Raw genomic sequence first — 23,177 nt, forward strand, 5'->3', positions numbered from 1 at the left:
AATTTTATCTTCTGATTATTAAACAATTCTTTGTTGATTTAGTTGATCATGGCCTTTGCCTATTTACCTATTGGTATGCTTGATCTTTTTCATTTGCAATTTTTCTTTATTTAATAAATATCAAAATTATTTCCCAAATAAATTCTCTTTGTGTAATTTTCCTTTTAATTTTGTTTATTGTGAGAATTTTTAAAAATACATGAGTACTGCCCTACCAGTTTGGCTCAGTGGACAGAGCATTGGCCCACACACTGAAGGGTCCCAAGTTGGATTCTGGTCAAGGGCAGGCACCTCGCTTGCAGGCTCAATCCCCAGCCCTGGTCAGGGCACAGGCAGGAGGCAACCAATCAATGTGTCTCTCTCACATCAATGTTTCTCTTTCTCTCTCCCCCTCCTTTCCACTCTCTCTAAAAATCAATGGAAAAATATCATCAGGTGAGGATTAACAACAACAAAACTACATGAGTATTTAAAATGATTTTATCTAGTCAACATTTTTATATCAATTTTGTCTTGATCATTATATATTCATAGTCATTTATTTAATATTTTGAGCACAAACCGTGACAGACCAGCCCCTGCCAGACCCTGACGAGACCCTATACACTGATGGAAGCAGCTTTGTGGTCGAAGGGACCAGGTATGCAGGAGCAGAGGTCGTGACAGCTGACAAGGTAATCTGGGTGCAGGCACTAGGGCGTGGGACATTAGCTCAGAAGGCAGAGCTAATAGCCCTCACCCAAGCACTACGGTGGGGGAAGGGAAAGGCAGACAGCCGATATGCATTTGCCACTGTTCACGTTCACGGGGCCTTATACCAAGAAAGGGGACTCCTAACATCAGGAGGGAAGGAACTCAAAAATGTCCCAGAAATCCTTACCCTCCTGCGGCCCTTTGGATGCCGAAGGCGTGGCAGTCATACACTGCAAAGGACAAGGACATCAAGTCAACTGACACCCCGGAGGCACGGGGAAACGCCTTCGCAGATAAAATGGCCAGGGAAGTCGCCCAAAAACCAGTGGGGAATGTCACAGAGCAGGAAAATGTTTAGGCCTGCTTACTTCCCTAGCCACCTCAGCAGCCTGACAGCCTGTGCAAAGTTTCTAGGAACTGAGCTCCCACACCTGAGCATCGGCCCACAAAGAACAAACAGATCAAAATTAAGAATAGTCCTGACCTTTCCGTTACCCAGAAATGAATAACAGGAGGAGGATGAATAGCTTGGCTAAAACTACGCAATGAGCTTTTGTAACTTGGCTTTGCTTGCTATGGGAACCTGAGCACGGATGTAGTTGTCACCTTTAAATATTGGACTCTGCAGATGGTCGGGGCCACTTCTCTCTTGGGCTTCCCGAGTGGAGGAGCAGACACTGGCCAGTCAATAAAGGCTCTCTAAATTTTAATCAGTCTGGAGTTCTGGTCATTCTGTCACTCGCGCTCCACAACAAGCCGGTTAACTCCTATGGAGAATATTAAAGGAAAATATCTTTTTGTTGAAACTGAGTTTGGTTTTCAGTATGGTCATTTGAAAAGATCCAGGGGACAGCTGAAAGAGTGGTGTGAAATACAGGGAAGAGTGGGTGTACCACTAAGATTCAGATTAGATTACAGGGTAGAGATATAGCTTTAGGGGTAAGAACCCCTGAAGTTCTTGATGAAGCAAATGGAAAATATGCAAACTTCTAAGACAAGAGAGTCCTTTCAAAAAAGTGAGGAAAAGGCCTTACGTGAGTACTATTTCTTAACATGAAAGGGATGAGGCAAAGAATAAGTTCTTCAGATTTTTGCAAGGGAATCATTGTCCCTAGGGCAGAGGGAGAACTTGGTTAAGAAATGAGTATCTGATACTATTCTGCCTGTAGCATTTAACCTTAAAGAATTTTACCAATGATTATGATTCCTAGGCAAACAAATATGCATGGCTTTCAGCAAAACAGTCCTGTGGCACATGTGGGGCAACCTGTTTTCTTACATCACTAAATGCAGGGAGACATCTGTGAGGGGATAGAATAAACATGTGAACAAGAAAGAAAGAAAAGAGCTAAACTCAAAAGTCCTTATTTACAGGCTAGGATTCTTTTTGCAGTTAGTAAATGTTCATTTTTTAAAATATATTTTATTGATTTTTTTACAGAGAGGAAGGGAGAGGGATAGAGAGTTAGAAACATCCATGAGAGAGAAACATCGATCAGCTGCCTCCTGCACACCCTGTACTGGAGATGTGCCCGCAACCAAGGTACATGCCCTTGACCGGAATCAAACCTGAGACCCTTGAGTCCACATGCTGATGCTCTATCCACTTAGCCAGACCGTGTAGGGCTCATTTTTTTTTTTTTTTTTGAGCAGTTTAAAGTCACAGCAAAACTGAGCAGGAAGTACAGAGTTCCCATTTACCCCCTAACCCCTCTCCCTCATGTCCTCCACTCTCAACATCATTACCACAATGGTACACTTGTTTCAACTGATGAATCTAGTACAGGAACATATTATCATCCAAAGTCCATAGTTCATTATTATTGGGAACAAACTATTATGTGTTAGATCAATTGAGAATAAGAAAAATAGCCTGGCCAGGTGCTCAGTTGGTTGGAGTGTCACCCTGTATACCAAAAGGTTGTGGATTTGATTCCTGGTCAGGGCATGTACCTAGGTTGTGGGTTTGGTCCCTGGTTGGGGCATGTGTGGGAGGCAACTGATCAATGTTTCCCTCTCACATTGATGTATTTCTTTCTTTGCCTTCCTTCCTCTCTCTAAAATCAATAAAACTATATCCTTGGATGACAGTTAAAAAGAATAAGAAAAATAAGTCTTTTTTACAACTTTCAATCATTCTTTCTCTAATTATCTTCCTTTCTTTTTGTAGATCAGAGTTTCTGATGTATTTTCCTTCTCTCTGAATAACTTCTTTTAATATTTCTTGCAAGGCAGATCTAGTTGCCACAAATTCCCTTAATTTTTGTTTGTCCGAGATCATTGTTTTCCTTCACTTTTAAAGGATAATTTCCCAGGGACAGAATTCTGGGTTGATGATATTTTCTGTTTGTTTCAACATTTTAAATATTTTATTCTTTTCTCTTCTTGCTTGCATGGTTTCTGAGGAGAAGCAGGATATCATTCTTTGTTCCTCTACAGTAAGATATTTTTTCTTCTAGCCACTTTCAATATTTTATCTTTATCTCATTTTATGCAGTTTGATTATGATACATCTTTGTGTTTTACTGACACTTTTCTATTTCATGTTCTCAGAGCTTTCTAGATCTGTGGTTTGGTGTCTGAAATTAATTTGGGGAATTCTCAGTCAATATTGCCTCAAATATTGCATCCATTTCTTTCCTCTCCTCATAGTCCCATTACACATATGTTACACTTTTTCAGTTCTGGATATTGTTCGGTTTTTTCAGTACTTTTTTTCCTCTTTGCTTTTCAATGTTGGAAGTTTTTATTGACATCCCTAATCCTTAGAAATTCTTCACTCAGCCATGTCTACTCCACTCACTTGCCCATCAAAGGCATTCTTCATTTCTGTTATAGTGTTTTTGATCTCAAGTATTTCTTTTTGATCCTTGCTTAGAATTTCCATCTTTCTGCTTAAATTACCCATCTGTTCTTGCGTGTTGTCTACTGTTTCCATTAGCACCCTAGCATATTAATCATGGTTGTTTTAAATTCATCGTCTCATATTTCCAATATCTTTGCCATATCTCAGTCTGGTTCAGATATGTGTTCTGTCTCTTCCAATCGTGTTTTCTTAGTTTATTTATTGATTTATTTTTATTTTTCACCAGTTAGCTTGCTTTGCAAATTTTTGTTGAAAGCTGGACGTTGGATTACTGGGTAAAAGGAACTCTGGAAAATAGGCCCTTGGTAAGGGGGGGGGGGGGGAGGTGCTTTCTATATTCCTATAATTAGGGCCCGTCTTTTAGTGACTCTATGCTTCTGAGTGAATGTCACAAGTGGTTCTCAGTCCCCCACTCCCACACCTTATATGGAACAGATGGCCAGAGGGGCATCTGAGTTTCTCCCTTCTCACATGTGGAAGGCTAAAGGGCACTGAAGTTGGGTATTTCCTTTCCCCCAGGTCAATTAAACTCTGATAAAATCCCAATAGTTTAGGCTTTGGTAAAAGTTTCTCTTGAGTGCAGGCCTTATTAAATAGAACAAAATATTCTGGCATATTTCAAAATGGTTTCTTTTCCCCTTCCCCTGCCAACTATCTAAAAGGATTGTTTTTTTCTTCTTCTATTCACTGTGACAACCTGGAAGAGCTTCAGGAAGTAAAACTCACAAAAGTGGAGTTTTTTTAAAAATATATTTTATTGATTTTTTTACAGAGAGGAAGGGAGAGAGATAGAGAGTTAGAAACATCGGATCGATCAGCTGCCTCCTGCACACCCCGCACTGGGGATGTGCCACAACCAAGGTACATGCTGACGCTCTATCCACGGAGCCAAACCGGCTAGGGCTACTTTTTTTTTCCCCACCTCCCTCACGGGGACCCTGCCTGCTTCATGGTTTACTTTTTAAATATATTTTATTGCTTTCAGAGAGGGAGGGAGAGGGAGAGAGACATCGATGATGACAGAGAATCCTGGATGGGCGCCTGCCCGCCTCCATGGGGTTTCCAGCTGCACCCTGCACGTGCCTGACCGCAATGGAGCGGAGGGCTGGAGCCAAGCGCCGACCTGGTTCTGGGGTGACTGCCGCCTGGGGCCACCGGGCCGCTCCGCAGAGGGAATCCTCCCTCCCACACCCGCCCTCTGCCTAGCCAGCCCTCCGGCTGCTCCCGCATCCGCCCAGGAGCCCCGGGCGCTGACTCTCCTCCTTTCTCTCAGCTCCAGCTCCCAGCGGGGTCCCCCTCTGACCACGGCCGCTCTCCCCGGGCGACTCCTCTGCCCATGGGGGGGGGGGGGGCACGCCCTGGCCCCTGGGCGTCCTTCCACTCCGCATTCCGCGGGCAGGCGGCTTCCGGTGCCCCCCCCCCCCCCAGCGGGTTTTTCAAGGGCGCGGGATGGAGAGCCGGGTGTGTGGGCGGGGGAGGGGAAGGAGAAGGGGGAGGGAGAGGGAGAGGGGGAGGGGGAGGGGACGCCTCACGAGGGGCGAGTGGGCTGGGGGCGCGTGTGTGTGAAGCTGGCCTGGATCCCAACCTATTTGGTACTTCTTTATTGTTTTATACGACAAGGATATCTTTTTAAATTTTTATATATATACTAGAGGCCCAGTGCACAAAATTTGTGCACTGGTGGGGGAGGGGGGTGTCCCTCAGCCCTGCCTCCGGGGAGCAGGCCTAAACCAGCAGTCAGACACCCTTAGCGCTGCTGCGGAGGCAGGAGAGGCTCCCGCCACCACCACTGCACTCGCCAGCCGTGAGCCCGGCTTCTGGCTGAGCAGCGCTCCCCCTGTGGGAACACACTGACTACCTGGGGCAGCTCCTGCACTGAGTGTCTGCCCCTGGTGGTCAGTGCATGTCATAGCAACTGGGCATTCCACTGTTCAGTCAATTTGCATATTAGCCTTTTATTCTATAGGATATACCTTTATTTATAGCCTTAGAATTTTTCTTGTGTAGCCAGGACTGGGTACATAACCAAGACTTACTAAAGGACTAAAATAGTCCTTTATAAGTAGCATTTCTACCCTTAAAGGAACAGACATACTCTGTGGCATAAGTTTGGTAAACTATCTTTTAAGAATAATGCTGATGCAAGATGGCAAAGCTCTTTTTCCAGCCAGGATGCCATGAATGAAAACAACTATGGGCAATCTCAACTCTCTCTGAGTGAGTCCCCAAATCAACCAAAGTAGAAGGGAGGGAAATGGAAAGAAACTCCTTACCCCAGATGATGGATGTAAGCATCCTTCCGTGTCTGAGTGGCAGCACTCCATAAGAGCAATAAAAAAAATGTCTTTCTTAAAGATGTTAGCTCATTTGGAATTTTGGGTAGTGAGAGTCTTTTGTCAATTTTCTTTTAACTTCTAGGAATGGCTTATCACTTCTATTAATAACAATTTTATTCCTTTTCTCAGCCTATTCATGAAAGTTAAATCTAAAATGAGCACCGCACATGTAGCCTTTTAAGAACATTATAATGTCAGACATAAGATCTACCTAGTTATCTTCACAGTGTCATAGAGAAAAAGAAGTTGATAAAAATTCAAGTAGCAGAAGAGGGGCAGTAAAAAGCAACAGAATACTCTGGAAGATTTTCCCTTCAAATAGATGATTTCCCAACAAATTTCAGAGACTAATAAAAGAAGTACAACAGATACATATATTTATCTAAATATACACAGAAACACTAACTATATATAAAAGTGAGAGCTATAATTTTTACATAATCAAAACCTGATTTTCTAGGGTATATCATGGCACAGTACTCATCACATTACTTTTCCAAATAAAACAGGTTTAGTGCCCAGCTAGTGTGTCTCAGTGGTTGAGCATCTATCTATGAACCAGGTCATGGTTCAATGCCAGGTCAGGGCACATGCCTGGGCTTTGGATTCAATCCCGGGGGGGGGGGGGGGGGGGGTAGTGTGTGTGTGCAGGAGGCTCGTGATCAATGATTCTCTCTCATCATTGATGTTTCTCTTTCTCTCCCTCTCTCTTCCTCCCTGAAATTAACACAAATTTATTTTATTTTATTATATTTAAAAACATATTTCTTTATTTCAGAGAGGAAGGGGGAAGGAGAGAGAGATAGAAACATGCGTGATAAGAGAGAATCACTGATGGGCTGCCTCCTGCACATCCCCTACCAGGGATTGAGCCCACAACCCAGGCATGTGCCCTTGGCTGGAATCGAACCCGGGACCCCTCAGTCCACAGACCGACGCTCTATCCACTGAGACAAGCCTGCTAGGGCCAGATATATTTTAAAAACAAACAAACAAACAAACACTTTGTCCAACCTTAAAGTGTCATTTTTCCTTGAACTCTTTCCTGGCTGCACAGGTATATTAAACTCTCTTCACTCTACTGTGCTACAAAAGTTACAGATTAAACCAAGACATTTAACCAAATAGATGTTTTTATTGAATTTCCACTATGGGACAGATTTCCATTTCTTCAAGTTCCAAGTAGTCTAAACATGAATATTCTCTATGCCTTGGTTTGTCCTCACCTTGGAATTCAGTCTCAGCCAACAACAGAACACACCTCTATACATAGCAGGTATACAATTAAGACCTGATGAGGAGTTTAATAATGATGCCACCTTCAAAATGAATGCAGGATTACCATGTAAAAATTTAGTACACTCTCAGAGTCAGAGCATGGATTCTTACAAGGCATCTAACTAAGCTTGAAACAGGAGTCCTAAAAATCAATTTAAAATTTGAGTAGATACAACTTGCTCACTTAAAATAAAAACAGAAAATTGGATTAAAAGGGTTGTTTTAAAGACCTATGCTCTTAGTTGAAACTCATGTAAGATTGTACAATAAATGGGAGTATCACAGATGGAAAGATTAAATATGACTAGAAGACAGCAATGTTTCCTGGACGAAATGGAATTTTAGTCAGTTGTATCTCATGTAGAATCAGATGTGTCGATTGAGCAATAGGATAAAAAAATTCCAAGTGTATCTTTTTTTTATTTTATTTAAGATTTCTACAAATTGTGGTACCTGATGTGGTTTTATTTCAGGTGTTATGCAGTACTTTTCCATCAATGTTAAGAACGTATGGCTTCATTGAACATTTTATTCTTCCACTTTGCTACTGCTAATTTCTTTTTTTACTAGTTCACCTTCACACACCTCTCCCCTCACCACCAAAAGATAGCTATTCAACAAAAAACAAAGGATGAGAAAGTTCAAAATTGTTAAAAATCACCCTTCCTTTACATCCATTCCATCCAAATCATCAAACTATGTTCCAAAACAATAGAAAATTAGTCCCTAAATGCAGTCTTATACCTTGATCCACTGTCACATCTCATCTTGGAAAAATGGGCAGAGAAGACCGACCCCCCCCCCAAAAAAAATAAAACACCCTTTATGTCGAGTAAGACTCCCTCCACGTTCTGCGTGGAGTAGGGTTCGGTATCTGAAAGAGGAGCCGCACAACAAATGAGAGAAAAAGACACGAGATAATTTTGCAATATTGGGGGACCAGGCGGCAAGTCCCAAAGGACTTCCCCCACTGCTCAGGCTGCTCCAATCTTTTATTGATCTGGAGTAGCCCTTAGGGTAAGGAGGTTTCAATGACACCCAGATCAGCAAACAATTTCCAGGAATAGACAAAGTATCTGATTAGCTCATCAATAGATTTCTGGGAGTAGGCAGAGTATCTGATTAACAATAATCAACAAGGATCTACATAAGTATCTAAGGAATTAAGGGAACTAAGGTGGGGATGCTTCAACTATTATTACCTAAATTAACTGGGTGGTGCACAGTTCTGACCTTTGCTAGGACTTCAAAGGTTACTAGCTTTTGGGGGGGTCTCTGTCTAAACTCAGCTAGTGAAGACAATGAATGGACTCCGGCACCTTTAAACTCTCCTCTTGTTTGTATCTCCTGTGAAGGGCTGGTGACCAAAAAGGTGGAAACCACACGCAAAGAAATACATGCATTAAAGCAGATGTTTTGCACATTTAGCATCCCCGGAGGTCCTGGACCCTTGAAAGGAGAGGAAATAGGAGGGAATACATCTCCGGCTCAAATTGAGGATTTACTGGATAACTGCTTAGGAGCCGTCTTGTGGAGAGGGATTTACCTCCTTCGTCTCCAAAAAGCAAGGAGCAGATGGTGGTGCGGAGAACAGTATTTCCTGTGGTAAACACAATTTAGCTATGAAGAGAAGTTACAGATATGTACACTCACTATAGCTATTATATTTAATTCAGCTACATAACATTCTTAAAAGTGTCAGAGGCATGAGGTTGTCATGAAAATGAAACCTGACATGTTTGAAATACATGACACGTGTAAAGCGTGCCAGTCTTTCCTGGCTTTGACTGTCTGGGTCTGTTGGGATTGCAACTTCCCAGGCTTTCCAAAGACCTGGGGACCCAGACAAGGCGGCGGTGACGCTGCGACGCTGGAGGGGGGAGGGAGGGGATTCCCTACGTGCGCTCCGGAACCCCCAGGCGCTCCTGCCAGCAGACGAACCTAGTCCAGCCACTTAAGGCTGGGAAAAGGCGAAAACCGGAGCTCAGGGACAGAGGAACTGGGGGTGGGGGTGGGGGGAGGGATGGAGGGGAAAGGGTAAAGATAGGAGTGGGGATGGGGTGTCGAGGGGGTGGCAATCGGATTTGCGCCCACCTTGGGGAAGCCGAGAGAGAAAGAGCAGCTTCCCGAGTCCCTGATTTTGTCATTTGCGTGGGTAATCCTGCCCTGACCCGGGTCTTACGCAATTTTTAAGTGGGCGGGGGTTGGGGGGTGGGGTGAGGGGTGTTGGGCGGGTAGGAAAGGCGGAAAGCCAGTCATAGCGTGACGTGGTCTAGTTTTTACGAATAAAAGGAAGGTTCTCTCCATTTGCTTCCAGTTGTCAAAGGACTCGAGAGAGCGCTCACAGAGTACGCCCAGGAATCCCGCCAGCGCTCCTCCAGCTCCATCCAGCGATCCTCCTGCGCAATCCACTGAATGAGCGCACAAGCCGGGCTCCCCACCGCACAGATGTTCGTCCGCGCCCTGCTGCTCTGCGCAGCCCTGGCTCTCTGCGCTGCAGGTGGGTACCTGGCGCCCCGCGCCCCGTTCTGCCCCGCAAGTCTCCATTCGGACTTGCCCTGGCCCCTCACTCTTAGCACTCTCGGAATTGGGAGTCTGTAGACTTTGTCAAGAAATTGGACCACTTGACCGCCGAAGAACTGGGTAGATATCCCACCTTTGCCACCAGCTCTGATTATCATGAACCAGTCTTATGGGTCTGGGTCTCTTTGCTCAACTGCTCAATAGGAATAGTGATACTGAGTTGCAGGTTGTCGTTTTAATGAGACAGGATGAGGTCAATGTATGTGGAATGCTTGTGTGTGGTACCCACTGCTACTGAGTGGGAGTAACTGTTTTAAATACCCCAGTTAGTGCTTTCCTTCTCAGGAAAGCCCAGGTTTTTGTTTTTGTTTTTCAGATGGGCGAAGTGTTTGTAAAAGTAAGCTGTTTTTACTTTGCGAGTTTCCCTAGATCTATCCGTTTTAATTTTGAGAGAGCTACTTATTTGATCTCCTTAATGCTGAATTGAACATCTAAAACGTTACTGCGAAAAAGCTTAGCGACATGATATCCATTATCCTTATTTAGAATTCACTGTCCTTACTTTTATTGTAGCAAATCCTTGCTGTTCCAACCCCTGCCAAAACAGAGGTGTATGTATGAGTGTTGGATTTGACCAGTATACGTGTGACTGTACTCGAACAGGATTCTACGGGGAAAACTGTTCAATACGTAAGTTTGCCTTTGGGTGCCCTCATTTGGAAGGTGGATATATACAGTTGTCATTTTACAGATTTGCATCTTCTAATATGCCCCATTAATTTCGCCATCCTTTTTTTCTCTCATTGCAGCTGAATTTATGACAAGAATAAAATTACTCCTGAAACCCACTCCAAACACGGTGCACTACATACTTACCCACTTCAAGGGAGCCTGGGACATTATCAATAATATTCCCTTCCTGAGAAATGCAATTATGAAATATGTGCTGACATGTAAGTACATTATCTTTCTAAGGTTTTCAGTTTCCTCAAAGGAAAAAAATTGTTTTTATAATACTCCAGATTACTAAACCTAATCCAAAAACATATTTCCAACCTTGTCAAAATGATTTTAAATGTACTTTTTTAGTGTGTCTACTATCTTAATGGCAAAAAATATAGACATTTCAGTCCCACCCAGTTTATAAAGTTTTATCTCACAGTCAGAATTTTGCTTACAATTCTGCACATCTTTCCCAAGCTTCTTGGATGGTTACTTGAAAAATCAAGATGGTAGACCATTTGGTCTTGTGTAAAGTATATATACTTTCTTAAAGATGCATTTTAATGAATCACTCTTTTAAATTCAATTAGAATTAAAAGTGTACATGTTTTGAAAGAGTATCATAGTTGGAATTAAATTCAATCTCTGGTGCTATTTTGCACATTTTACAATTTTAAAAATGAATATTGATTTGCCTTGCATATGGGAACAAATTAAACAAAATTTTTTCTCTTGAAAATTTCAGCCAGATCAGATTTGATTGACAGCCCACCAACGTATAATGCACACTACAGCTATAAAAGCTGGGAAGCCTTTTCGAATCTCTCCTATTATACCAGAGCTCTTCCTCCTGTGGCTGATGACTGCCCGACTCCCATGGGTGTGAAAGGTGAGTGAGAGGAGGCAGTGAGAGATGCATTGAAATGGGAGGAAGGGGGGGGGGAGGAGTGGATTGCTACTTAGAACATTTGACCCTACATTATCATTTATTTGCTAATAAAAGTCTAATTCTTCCTTTCTTAATGGAGATCTATGGAGATTTTTTTGAAACTGTGAGTCCATGTAGACTATTTTATGAAAGGGAATATCTTAATGCTTTTGAATTCTTTCATTAAAACTGGACTCATACTAGTTAAACAGCAGATAAAATTATTAAATAAGAAGTTGCTTCCTGGTGTCTTCGAACTGTCTTTATATTATGATTATGGTCACAACTTATTTCTCCTGTAAGGGAGGAAGGCCCTGGTGAATTGACAGTATACTATCTGCTTCCTTGAATATATGGATGAATTCTTGGCTTTCTCGTTTTTTCAGGGAAGAAAGAGCTTCCTGATTCAGACATGATCCTGGATAAATTTATGATAAGAAGAGAGTTCATTCCTGATCCCCAGGGCACAAATTTGATGTTTGCATTCTTTGCCCAGCACTTCACCCATCAGTTTTTCAAGACAGATCATAAGCGAGGACCAGCTTTCACTAAAGGACTGGGTCATGGGGTAAGATAGAACTAAATCAGAAATATAGCTAATCATAGTGAGGTGCTAACATTGAAGACCATGTATTTATTTGCCACACCAAATAATTCACCCTCTTTTTGAAAAGTGTCCTGTCTATAAAATTTTTAGTGGAGTTTCATTTTAACTCACTGGTTAAGTAAACACACAAACACACACACAGATATTTATAATTTGGCTCATATTTAGTTCAAAATATTAGCACTGCCAAAGTTATGTCTTTGAAAACATGTTTCTACATGTTTGTACCCTGATTATGCTGCTTTAAATATGATAAGGTGAAATTTTTGCAGCATTATATTTTGGGTTTCAATTCATTTATTAAGAATTTTATATCAATAATACATTTGCTGATGCCTTTTAAAGGAAATATCCATATCATTATACCAAAGCATATGATATATTAATAAGCTGCACAGGAGATACTAATGCCTTTAAACACAAGAGACATATATAGGTTTGTCGCTTCAATAGATAAACATATTAACTTAGTATTTTGTGGCTATGAAAAAGGTGTTTTATTGAATATCTTTCATTGAAGCAAGCTAAATCATCAAATAGTTTAATAATAAATGATATCATGGATGCTTTATATAAGACCAACTTCAATAATAGCAAACTGAATTTTTTTTATAATTTTCCAGGTGGATTTAAATCATGTTTATGGTGAAACTTTGGATAGACAGCATAAACTGCGCCTTTTCAAGGATGGAAAACTGAAATACCAGGTCTGTCCCATTTGAACATTAAGAATTAGCTATGATTTACCCCTTTGCTTATATTTTTAAATCTCTGGTTGAAATGTATTTCTTAACTTTTAAGGTAATGTTTATTTATTACCATTGTTTTTTAGGTAATTGATGGAGAGGTATATCCTCCCACAGTCAAAGATACCCAGGCTGAGATGATCTACCCGCCTCATGTCCCTGAACACCTGCAGTTTGCCGTGGGCCAGGAGGTGTTTGGTCTGGTGCCTGGTCTGATGATGTATGCCACCATTTGGCTGCGCGAACATAACAGAGTGTGTGATGTGCTTAAGCAGGAGCATCCAGAATGGGATGATGAGCGGTTGTTCCAGACAAGCAGGCTAATACTGATAGGTAAGGAAGAGAAGAAAATAATTTCAATACAACCATCTTCCCTGGAGAAAACGAGTCCTTTACCTTTGCTATGTTTTAAGTCATTCTGGGGGAATGTGGTGAATATAAAATTACATGCTCCATATTAACTTAATCCATGAGCATGATTATAATATAGAACTGTCTTTTGTATTCATGGTAAAAATGAAAAAGTAGAAGTGAGAGAATAGCACATCAACAAAATTGCATTTTGGTTGCTTGAAAGTTAATGATCAGAAAGAATTAATGTTCTAAATGTTTTATTTTGTGCAAATAGGAGAAACTATTAAGATTGTGATTGAAGACTATGTACAACACTTGAGTGGCTATCACTTCAAACTGAAGTTTGACCCAGAGCTGCTTTTCAACCAACAATTCCAGTACCAAAACCGCATCGCTGCTGAGTTTAACACTCTCTACCACTGGCATCCCCTTCTGCCTGACTCCTTTCACATTGATGACCAGGAGTACAGCTATCAACAGTTTCTCTACAACAATTCTTTATTAATGGACCATGGGCTTGCCCAGTTTGTTGAATCATTCAGCAAGCAAAATGCTGGCAGGGTAAGCATTACTACTGAAAAACAAAATAAAACAGAGGACTAGTCTGTTTACTCACTAAAGAAAAGTAATTAGTTTGCTAATTAAATTCTCTTCTAGAAATAAGAAGCCTAACATTTTTTGAAAAGTCAAAGCTTTGAGTCTACAGTTATCAAATGGCAACATGTAATCACACCTTAGCTATAGGTATTTTTAAAAACTTTCTATAATCTTGGAGATGATAGAAATGAACATTTCAAACTTGAATAGTTTAGGTCTCAGTTGGGAGCATAGGTCTTAGTTACTTTGTACCAAGGAAGGCTTTTAAGATAGAAATTGTAAATATGCCTGAAAACGTTGTTTTATAATGTAATTCCTTTTCCCCAGGTGGCTGGCGGTCGAAATCTTCCCGTTGCAGTACGAAAAGTAGCCAAGGCCTCAATTGAGCAGAGCAGACACATGAGATACCAGTCTCTGAACGAGTACCGCAAACGCTTTCGGATGAAGCCCTATGAATCATTTGAAGAACTTACAGGTGAGTGTTTCTAAGCTGACAAGATTCAAAGAGCCTAGTGCAAACAACACAGAAGTTGGAAGCAGATTGAGTAAAGGGGTAAAACTATTTTGTTGCATTTTGTAAAAATTTACATCGGTTGTGTCTCTTGTCTCTGTCACCTTCACAGGAGAGAAGGAAATGGCTGCGGAGTTAGAAGCGCTCTATGGTGACATTGACGCCATGGAGCTGTACCCTGCCCTTCTGGTAGAAGAGCCTCGCCCAAATAGCATCTTTGGTGAGACCATGGTAGAACTTGGAGCCCCCTTTTCCTTGAAAGGACTGATGGGCAATCCTATATGTTCTCCTCACTACTGGAAGCCTAGCACTTTTGGCGGTGAAGTGGGTTTTAAAATCATCAACACTGCCTCCATTCAGTCTCTCATCTGCAATAACGTGAAAGGCTGCCCCTCTACTTCGTTCAGTGTTGGGGACCCACAGCCCACCAAGACAGTCACCATCAATGCGACCCCCTCCCACTCTGGACTGGAGGATATCAATCCTACCGTACTACTAAAAGGACGTTCAGCTGAACTGTAGAAGCCTATTGATCATATTTATTTATTTATATGAATGATTTCTTTTAATTATTTAATATTTATATTAAACTCCTTATGTGACTTAACTTCTGTTAAGGAAAAAGGGGGTTAGGTTATCCTTGTGAAGATTTTTGTGTCAATGATTTAAAGATGTCTTTTCTCCGAGTTAAAGGGAAAAACATGTCATTTGACATCTTTTTACTTGAATTTCAGTTTAGACTTACAGTAAGAGCCACATATTTAAATGCTGTTACAAGATGAATATTTAAATGCTGTTACAAGATGGCAAAATGCTGCACATTTCTTTCTCCATTCTGATTCTTACAGTGTATCTTCCACGATACATTGGAAGCAACTACCTGCACACTGGTCCTTTGATTTTCTTCTAGCCATTCTGCTAAGAGGAGCTCTTCTCATCAGCTTACTTCTTCTATTTTGTTTCTCTGGTTTCAAGATATGAGTTCATCTTTCTTTGGACTCTACCTATATTTTCTTATCTGAACTTCTGCAAGTTTTCAGGAAAACCTCAGATCAGGACTACTATTTAGCTCCTCTTAAGAAGAATAAAAGAAAACAAAAGCTCTCAAAAAAAAACCAAAAAAAAAACGGCCTTGATAAAAAGGTGTGCTCACATGTTAAGTGAAAGACAGAGAACTTTATATTTAATTTTAACTATGTGTAACTGAAGAAGCTACAAAGAGACTTAGAAAGAACTGTAAGGGGTTCTTGACAAGAAGAGCTTTATATTCCTACTCTAAGGAATGTCCTTTTCCTTTAAAAACAAAAGCACACTATTCCTGAATAGTTCCCAGGAAGATAATGCTTCTTCTTACCCACATCTCATTGTCAGCTGACATTTTCTGGTACTGTACATTACTTAATTTATTGAGGATTATTATTTATGTTTTGTTAGGACATTATTGTTATAAACTGGGTCGAAGCCTCGCTATCTCTTCTTTGGGATTACCTCTTTGAATTTTGAAAACTACAAGAGAAATTATTGGATTAAGGTGTGAATTATTTTTCAGGAACCCAACTGTGGTACATTGAGTTATAAGGTTGGAATTTATGTCATTAAGATTCACCTATACACCAGCCCATAGAACATTGTGTCTGTGTCTTATCAGCCTGGAAGTGCCATAAAACTGACCTTTTATATGTTTTTTAAGGACCGGTGGATGCTACATTAATTCATTCCATTATAACTTATTGAAGAGACATTAGTCAAAGTACTGTAGATTTTAATATTTTTAATCAAGCACTGATTATGGATAACATTAGTATTTATGTAATTAATTAAGAGCATGTCTCGTGGGTAGAGGGGAAATGATGAAATCTCATTAAAGAGAAATAACTCAGGGAAATTTTCTTTAAGATTTTATGTTTAAAAGGTTAGAAAAAGAAATAGTCAATGTTAGAAGGGCTTGCATAAAAACTGTTAACTTCCCTAATTTAAAACTAAGTTGTTATTAACATCAACTTGCTGTCTGAACCCAGGAATTCAGAATGTGTATGTGAATGTTTTGGTGCCTCAGACTGTATTTAAATTTATGTAAAGTACAAGTGTTGAGATAAGTTTGTTTATTTTTATACTAAAGAATTGAAAAATCTCCTCTAAAATAAATTTGGACTGTTTCTATATATCTTTGTCAAATGGCGTATGATTTCTCTAAAGGGTTATATTAAAGTAAACCATTGTTTTGTATTTTGCCACCTATTCCAAACTAGACTGGCCTTTAATGAAGTGGTTCTGCCCTCAGTCATACAGAGGCTTCATAGGATCACTATTTATAATCTTATTCACTGCCACATCATATGGAAAACATGTGCTTCATGCTACAGAATATAGCAAAAAACTTGTTTTCAATGCCTAATCTAGAAGGAAAAAAAAACATAAAAGCAAAGAATAAGAAAAGAATTACTAAGAAGGTACAAAATTAAAAAGGAAGTTTAAAGAGGGAGATTTTATAATTAGTTGGGCAAATCATTGATACCTGGCTCTTTGGCTTTTGTTGTACCCTCCCTACGCTTGACATCTTGATAATTTCAATATCCAAATGGACCACATAGTACCATTCTGCCTGGCCTCTTTCTTCCTTAGCCTTCTCCATGCCTCTGATGCGTATTTCCCAAGGTCATATATACTTTGATCTCATCATCATTAATTACTATCCAAATCTTGATTTCAAGTATCCTCCTTTTTTACCAACACCTACAGCTCACCTATTTGAGTACTCCCACTCTAACTTCTAACTCTAGTTTCACTAGGCCTACTGACCCATCACCCTTATCACTTCAGTATTTTTCACCCCATTAACTCCACATTTCCTAATTTATGCACCTAGCTCAGATTCCTTTGCCAATCATTATGACTACCTCCTTCCATTGTACTTAACTGGCACAGCTTAACTAATTTTGTCCATCCTCCTAATCTGTTTGACTTCTCAGTAGCATTTAACACAATTGTCTTATGATTTGATCCCCTCCTGGTCTTTCTCTACTTTCACAGAGTGCTACTACTCAGATAGTTTTAAAACTCTTCATCCGATTATATCTATAAATTCAAGTATTTTGTTCCCCCTCTCCTTTAACTGGACTCTTCCAGGTGAATCCTATCCAAGCTCATAAACTGAAACACTAATTAATCACACCCAAATTTATGTCTCTAGAACCAACCTCTAATTGTCCATTGATAACTTTTCTACTCAAATACATAAATCATGACTTATTTTACATCTCTTCCCTCTCAGCACCATATACCCAAAGTAATAATATTCCAAAGTTAAGGATATCACCATCCCCTGGTTATCAAGAACCCCTCTTTTCTTCATGCCCATAGCCAATTTAGCAGCAATCTTATGGCCTATATCCTACAGATAAATCCTAAATCTGTCACTTTTCTCTAACTCCACTACTGCTGACCTAGTCAATGCATTATTTTCTTAATTAGTTTTCCCTCTTCTATTACTGCTGTGCTCCAAACTATTCTACTTATGAGAGTGGTCATTTTCAAACATAAATCATATGCCCCTCCCTTGTTTGAAATCTTCTGGTGGCTTCCTGTTACACAATGGATAAATCTGAACACTTTATCCTATCTTATGAGGGTCTCACTGATCTGTCCCCTGCTTATCTATCTGATCTCATCCACTACAATTTTCCACCTTTGTGCACTGTACTCCAGCCATGTTTCTTCAGGTTTGCTCAAATAAATAAGAAGAGGCTTTATGAAAGAAGTAAAATATGTGTTGATTCTTGAGTAAAGAGTAAAACCTTAAAAAAAACACACACAAAAAACACCAGAACTATCTGCTCTGAAAATTAGTTTGGTGGTTTCTTCTAAAACTGAAAATTTACTTACCATATATATCAGTTTTCTAGTGATGCTATAACAAATTATTGCAAGCATACTGGCTTTAAAAAACAATTTATATCTACATTTCTGGATGTCAGACGTAAGAAATAGATCTTATGAGTGAAACTCAAGGTATCAGTAGGACTGTGTTTCTTCTGGGCACTCTCAGGGAGACTCTGACTCAATGTTCCAGCTTCCCAAGGCCACCTGCATCCTTTGCCTCACAGTCCCTTTCTCTGTCATCAAAGCCAGTAGGGTAGTATCTTCTAATATCTCTGACTCTGACCCTCTTGCCTCCCTCCCAAAATGGCCCTTTTTGATTACTTTGGGCCCATGATGATAATCCAGGAAAATGTCCCTTCCTCATGATCCTTAATTCTTTCACATATACAAAGTCCTTTTTGCCATGTAAAGCAACATGTTCACAGCTTCTAGAGATTAGGACATGGACATCTTTGGAAAACCATTATTTTGCCAACCACATCATACAACCCAGTAATTGTACTCTTGGCCATTTATACCAGATAAATAAAAACCTATACCCATGCAAAAATCTGCACATGAATGATCATAGAGACTTTATTCATAATAAATTTAAAAAACTGGAATAGTCCCATTGTCTGTGTCCATGGGCGGTAAGGACCTGGGGCGGGGGTCAGGGGCGGGCTGGAGGGGGTCAATGGGGAAAAAATGAGGCAAATGTAATACTTTCAACAATAAAGAATTATTTAAAAGAAAAAAGACTGGAGAGAGCATTCCCTTGCCCTTTGTTGTACCTGGCTGATCTTAACAGGTGATGTAGAAGCATAGCGTGACTTTCTCTGGCTATTACTCAACATCTGTTCCTGATGACAACATTCGCAAAACCAGGGTGGGGTGTATTTTACCTGCTCTTGAAGGAGTGTTCTCTACTTACATAGTATTCTGAACGCAGCAAGGAAAAAAGACCAATGGGTTAACATTCTTTCTCCTTAAGACAAAAATAGTTGGAGATGATGCAAAAAGACAAGAATGTTTCTTTCATCCACACCCTGAAAACCATTTAAAATGTAAATTTTCTGTAACATTGTCATGCTATATTTTACTCAGACTTGATTTATCATGATTTATCACTATTAAGAAATGTTCTAAATGTTGTGTTATCTGAAATGCTGTTTAAGATGAAAGGTGCCTGTTGCAGAGAGAGAGAGAGAGAGAGAGAGAGAGAGAGAGAGAGAGAGAGAGAGAGAGAGAGAGACTTTGAATGTTAGAAACAGTATAATTTTATTAAATCTCCAGCTTTGCTAAGTTTATACCAAATACTTTGATACAGCTCTCCCTTTTACCATATTGATTATCTTTATTTGTTTAAAAGGGGGTATATCTTATAAATATTGTTAATAAAGTGAATTCAAAGTCATTAGAACATGACTTCTATTTCATTTTTAGAAATTTAGAGCCTCCCTTGAAATAGAGGTATCCTTGAGAATTATAAAAACAATTGTGAATTTCTAGACTAAATCACTTCATTCAGGAACATGACTTTTCACATTCCTGATAAACAGCATGGTGGTAGGCTGCCTATATGCTTCCAGCCAGCGCATGGGCTTTGGAATTGGGCAAACCTGGGCTCTGCCACTTTCTGTAAGTGTGGTTAATAGCAGACCTCATATTCCTTACCTTTAAAAGATAAATTAGGCCCTAGCTGGTTTGGTTCAGTGGATAGAGCGCCAGCCTGCAGACTGAAGGGTCCTGAGTTCAATTCCAATCAAGGGCATATGCCCAGGTGGCAGGCTCTATCCCCAGTAGGGGTGTACAGGAGGCAGCTACTCCATGATTCTCTGTCATCATTGATGTTTCTATCTCTCCCTCTCCCTTTCTCTCTGAAATCAATTATATATATATATATACTAGGGGCCCGGTGCACGAAATTCGTGCACTGGGTGTGTGTGTGTGTGTGTGTGTGTGTGTGTGTCTGTGTGTGTGTGTGTGGAGTGTCCCTCAGCCCAGCCTGCCCCCTCTCACATACTGGGAGCTCTCAGGCGTTGACCCCCATCACCCTCCAATCGCAGGATCTGCCCCTTGCCCAGGCCTGACGCATCTCCCTCTGATTGCTTGCTCCACCCCCCGCCCAAGCCTGACGCCTCTGACCCAGGCTTCAGGCCTGGGCAAGGGGACCATCATATCCCCCCAATCCCCGGCTCCGCCCCCCACCCAGGCCTGATGCCTCGGCCAGAGGAGTTGACCCTCATCACCCTCCGATCACCAATCACCGGATCGGCCCCTTGACCAGGCCTGAGGCATCTGGCAGAGGTGTCAGGCCTGGGCAGGGGACCCCCAGCTCCCCGTGGTTGCAGGCTCCGCCCCTGCCCAGGCCTAACGCCTCTGGCCTAGGCGTCCGGCCCGGGCAGCGGGGACCCGCAGCTGCAGCGGCCCCGCGATTGTGGGCTTCGCTTTAGGACCAGGCAAGGGACCCCTAGCTCCCGGGACTGCCAGCTTCGACCATGCCCAGCTCCCATCGCTGGCTCCACCCCTACTTCCTGCTATCACTGGCCAGGGCAGCAAAAGCGGCCCCAGGGCCGCCTTTGCCCTGCCCCCCAGCTCTTAGCTCCCCCTAGGTTTCCAATCACTGTCAGTGGCAGGGGGCTTCTTCCTGCTTTCCCTTTCGCCTCCCTGCATTGTGCCTACATATGCAAATTAACTGCCATCTTGTTGGCAGTTAATTTGCATATAGCCCTGATTAGCCAATGAAAAGGGTATCGTCGTACGCCAATTACCATTTTTCTCTTTTATTAGATAGGATATATATATATATATATATATATATATATATATATATATGATAAATTGGGAACAGGATTGTCATACAATGTAAGTTCGATATATAGATATAGATATTATATATATACATATATATATTTATTCATTGATTCAGAGAAGGGAGAGGAAGAGAGAAATAGAAGCATCAATGATGAGAGAGGATCATGGACTAGCTGCCTCCTGCACACCTCGTACTGGGGATCAAGACTGCAACCAGGGCATGTGCCCTGACCAGGAAGTAAACTGTGACCTCCTGGTTCCTAGGTCAACTCTCAACCACTGAGCCACGCCCTGCCGGGCAAGGTAGCTATTTTTATTGTTCTATTCCAAATTATAAATAAAGGCAAATTACTTCTTATTTTTTATTGTTGCAATCACAATAAATAGTGTTAATAATAATACTGCATTAAGAATATAAATCAGAGAAAGTGGATGTAATATGAGCCTCTAATATTAGCTTTCTGTGACATTGGGAACTAGGAATCTCTTTGGTTTTATTTTCTTCAGTGATACTATGAGAAGGCTACATACTTCCTCTTCTTATATAAGACTCCTAAATTAATATCCACATATCCTGTGGTAACTTAATATAGTTCTTTGTTTCTCAATTGGTTTAGTGCCGTGGTCGGCAAACTGCAGCTCGCGAGCCACATGCCGCTCGTGGCCCCTTGAGTGTGGCTCTTCCTAAGCCTTAGGAGTACCCTAATTAAGTTAATAACAATGTACCTACCTATATAGTTTACGTTTAAAAAATTTGGCTCTCAAAAGAAATTTCAATCGTTGTACTGTTGATATTTGGCTCTGTTGACTAATGAGTTTGCCGACCACTGGTTTAGTGGATACAAGGGACTGGAGATAAGAGGCTTTACAGCTCAGGAAAAGTCTGCCCTGTCAGACTATGATGAAAAACATTACCTAGAGTGTTCTTTTCAAAATATATACATATACATATACACATACACATATTAGTATATTCATTGATTTCAGAGATGAAGGGAGAGGGAGCGAGGGATAGAAACATCAATGATAAGAGAGAACCATTGATCAGCTGCCTCCTGCACACCCCACACCAGGGATCAGCCTGCAACCCAGGCATGTGCCCTAACCAGGAATCGAACTGTGACCTCCTGGTTCACAGGTCGACACTCAAACACTGAGCCACGCCAGCTGGACTAGAGTGTTTTATAAACTTGGTAGTTGTGCTAGACAGAATCATGCCCTCCTCTAAAGTTATTTAGTTCCTAATGCCCAGAATTTGCCATATATTATATAACAAGGAGCAATAAAAGCTTCAGATGGAATTAAGGCTGCAATTCATTTGACCTTAAAATAAAGAAATTATCCTGGATTACCCAATGCAATCATAAGAGTCCTTAAGTGTGAAAGAGGAAGGCAGAAGAGCCAATGTAAGGGTGACAGAATATGAAAAAGACCAGCTACCAACTGGCTTTGAAAATGGTAGAGGGTAGGGGACCCAGAATATGGGGAGCCTCTAGGAGCTTGAAAGGGCAAGAAACTTATTCTCCCCTAGAGCCTCCAGAAAGTAATGCAAGGCTTGATTTTGGACAAATGTGGCCTATTTAGGACTTCTGAACTACGGACCTGTAAGATAATAAATTTGTATTGTTAAAACCACCATGCTTGAGGTAATTCGTTATAGCAGCAATAAAACACTAATACATTAGTTAAGAAGGACAAGAGAAGAATAAATTGGGAGTAATGGGGCCCACCTCTTATGATGGGAAGTATGTATAATTTACTCACTATATATTGTATACAACATATTGAACTCGGTCTCCTTCTGCTACATGTTAATGTTATGGTCCCTGTTTCTGCATCCCACAGAGACTAGCAGAGTGTGTGTGTCTTACTTTAATGTCCTTATTACTTATTTGTCTTAAATCTTATCTTACATATTTGCTTTAAGTACAGTCTTTAAGCTCCTCTAGTTATCATTGAATTTCTTCAGAGATCTTCCTTTGGGGGAAATTTTCTCTGCAAATACTGACTATAAAGTTGATTACATTTTACACCTGTCTGCTCACTCTCTGATGAATCTTGCTTGAAATTAACTCTAGTCTTTTTTTTCTTTTGTGGATTGGAGGGGGCTATTAAAGAAGAATTTATAATTTTCTTCTCAAAATGAAAATTGAAAATGAAAGCCTTCACTTGCCCACTTGTAAAATAAGTGCAGCACCACTAAACTTCCTCCTTTCCCCAACTTAATGTCAGCTCAGAATGAGAAAAAAACTGATTACATGCTTCATGTCCAGTACCCTACAGCTTTAATAAGATCCAGAAGGAGGAAGCACATCAAACTGGGGACTATCACAACATGGT

The 23,177-nt window shown here is 40.8% G+C and overlaps 1 protein-coding gene across 1 annotated transcript; it reads left to right on the plus strand.

The window, feature by feature from the left end:
- The first annotated feature begins 9,472 nt into the window (after positions 1–9,472).
- On the plus strand, positions 9,473–16,324 carry PTGS2 (prostaglandin-endoperoxide synthase 2). Its single transcript, XM_059675596.1, has 10 exons — positions 9,473–9,673; positions 10,270–10,386; positions 10,506–10,649; positions 11,165–11,308; positions 11,734–11,915; positions 12,578–12,661; positions 12,787–13,033; positions 13,329–13,615; positions 13,979–14,126; positions 14,275–16,324. The coding sequence occupies exons 1-10, from the start codon at positions 9,589–9,591 to the stop codon at positions 14,682–14,684; spliced, it is 1,848 nt and encodes a 615-aa protein (XP_059531579.1). The 5' UTR covers positions 9,473–9,588; the 3' UTR covers positions 14,685–16,324.
- Positions 16,325–23,177: the final 6,853 nt, after the last annotated feature.

Source organism: Myotis daubentonii, chromosome 18 (assembly GCF_963259705.1).
Source record: "Myotis daubentonii chromosome 18, mMyoDau2.1, whole genome shotgun sequence".
Taxonomy (NCBI): domain Eukaryota; kingdom Metazoa; phylum Chordata; class Mammalia; order Chiroptera; family Vespertilionidae; genus Myotis; species Myotis daubentonii.

Bases quoted from the DNA above. Each gene is read 5' to 3' on its own strand.
- PTGS2 (XM_059675596.1), top strand. From the start codon at position 9,589: ATGAGCGCACAAGCCGGGCTCCCCACCGCACAGATGTTCGTCCGCGCC. The intron at 11,309-11,733 runs GTGAGTGAGAGG...TCGTTTTTTCAG, and splicing joins GACTCCCATGGGTGTGAAAG to GGAAGAAAGAGCTTCCTGAT. The intron at 11,916-12,577 runs GTAAGATAGAAC...ATAATTTTCCAG, and splicing joins CTAAAGGACTGGGTCATGGG to GTGGATTTAAATCATGTTTA.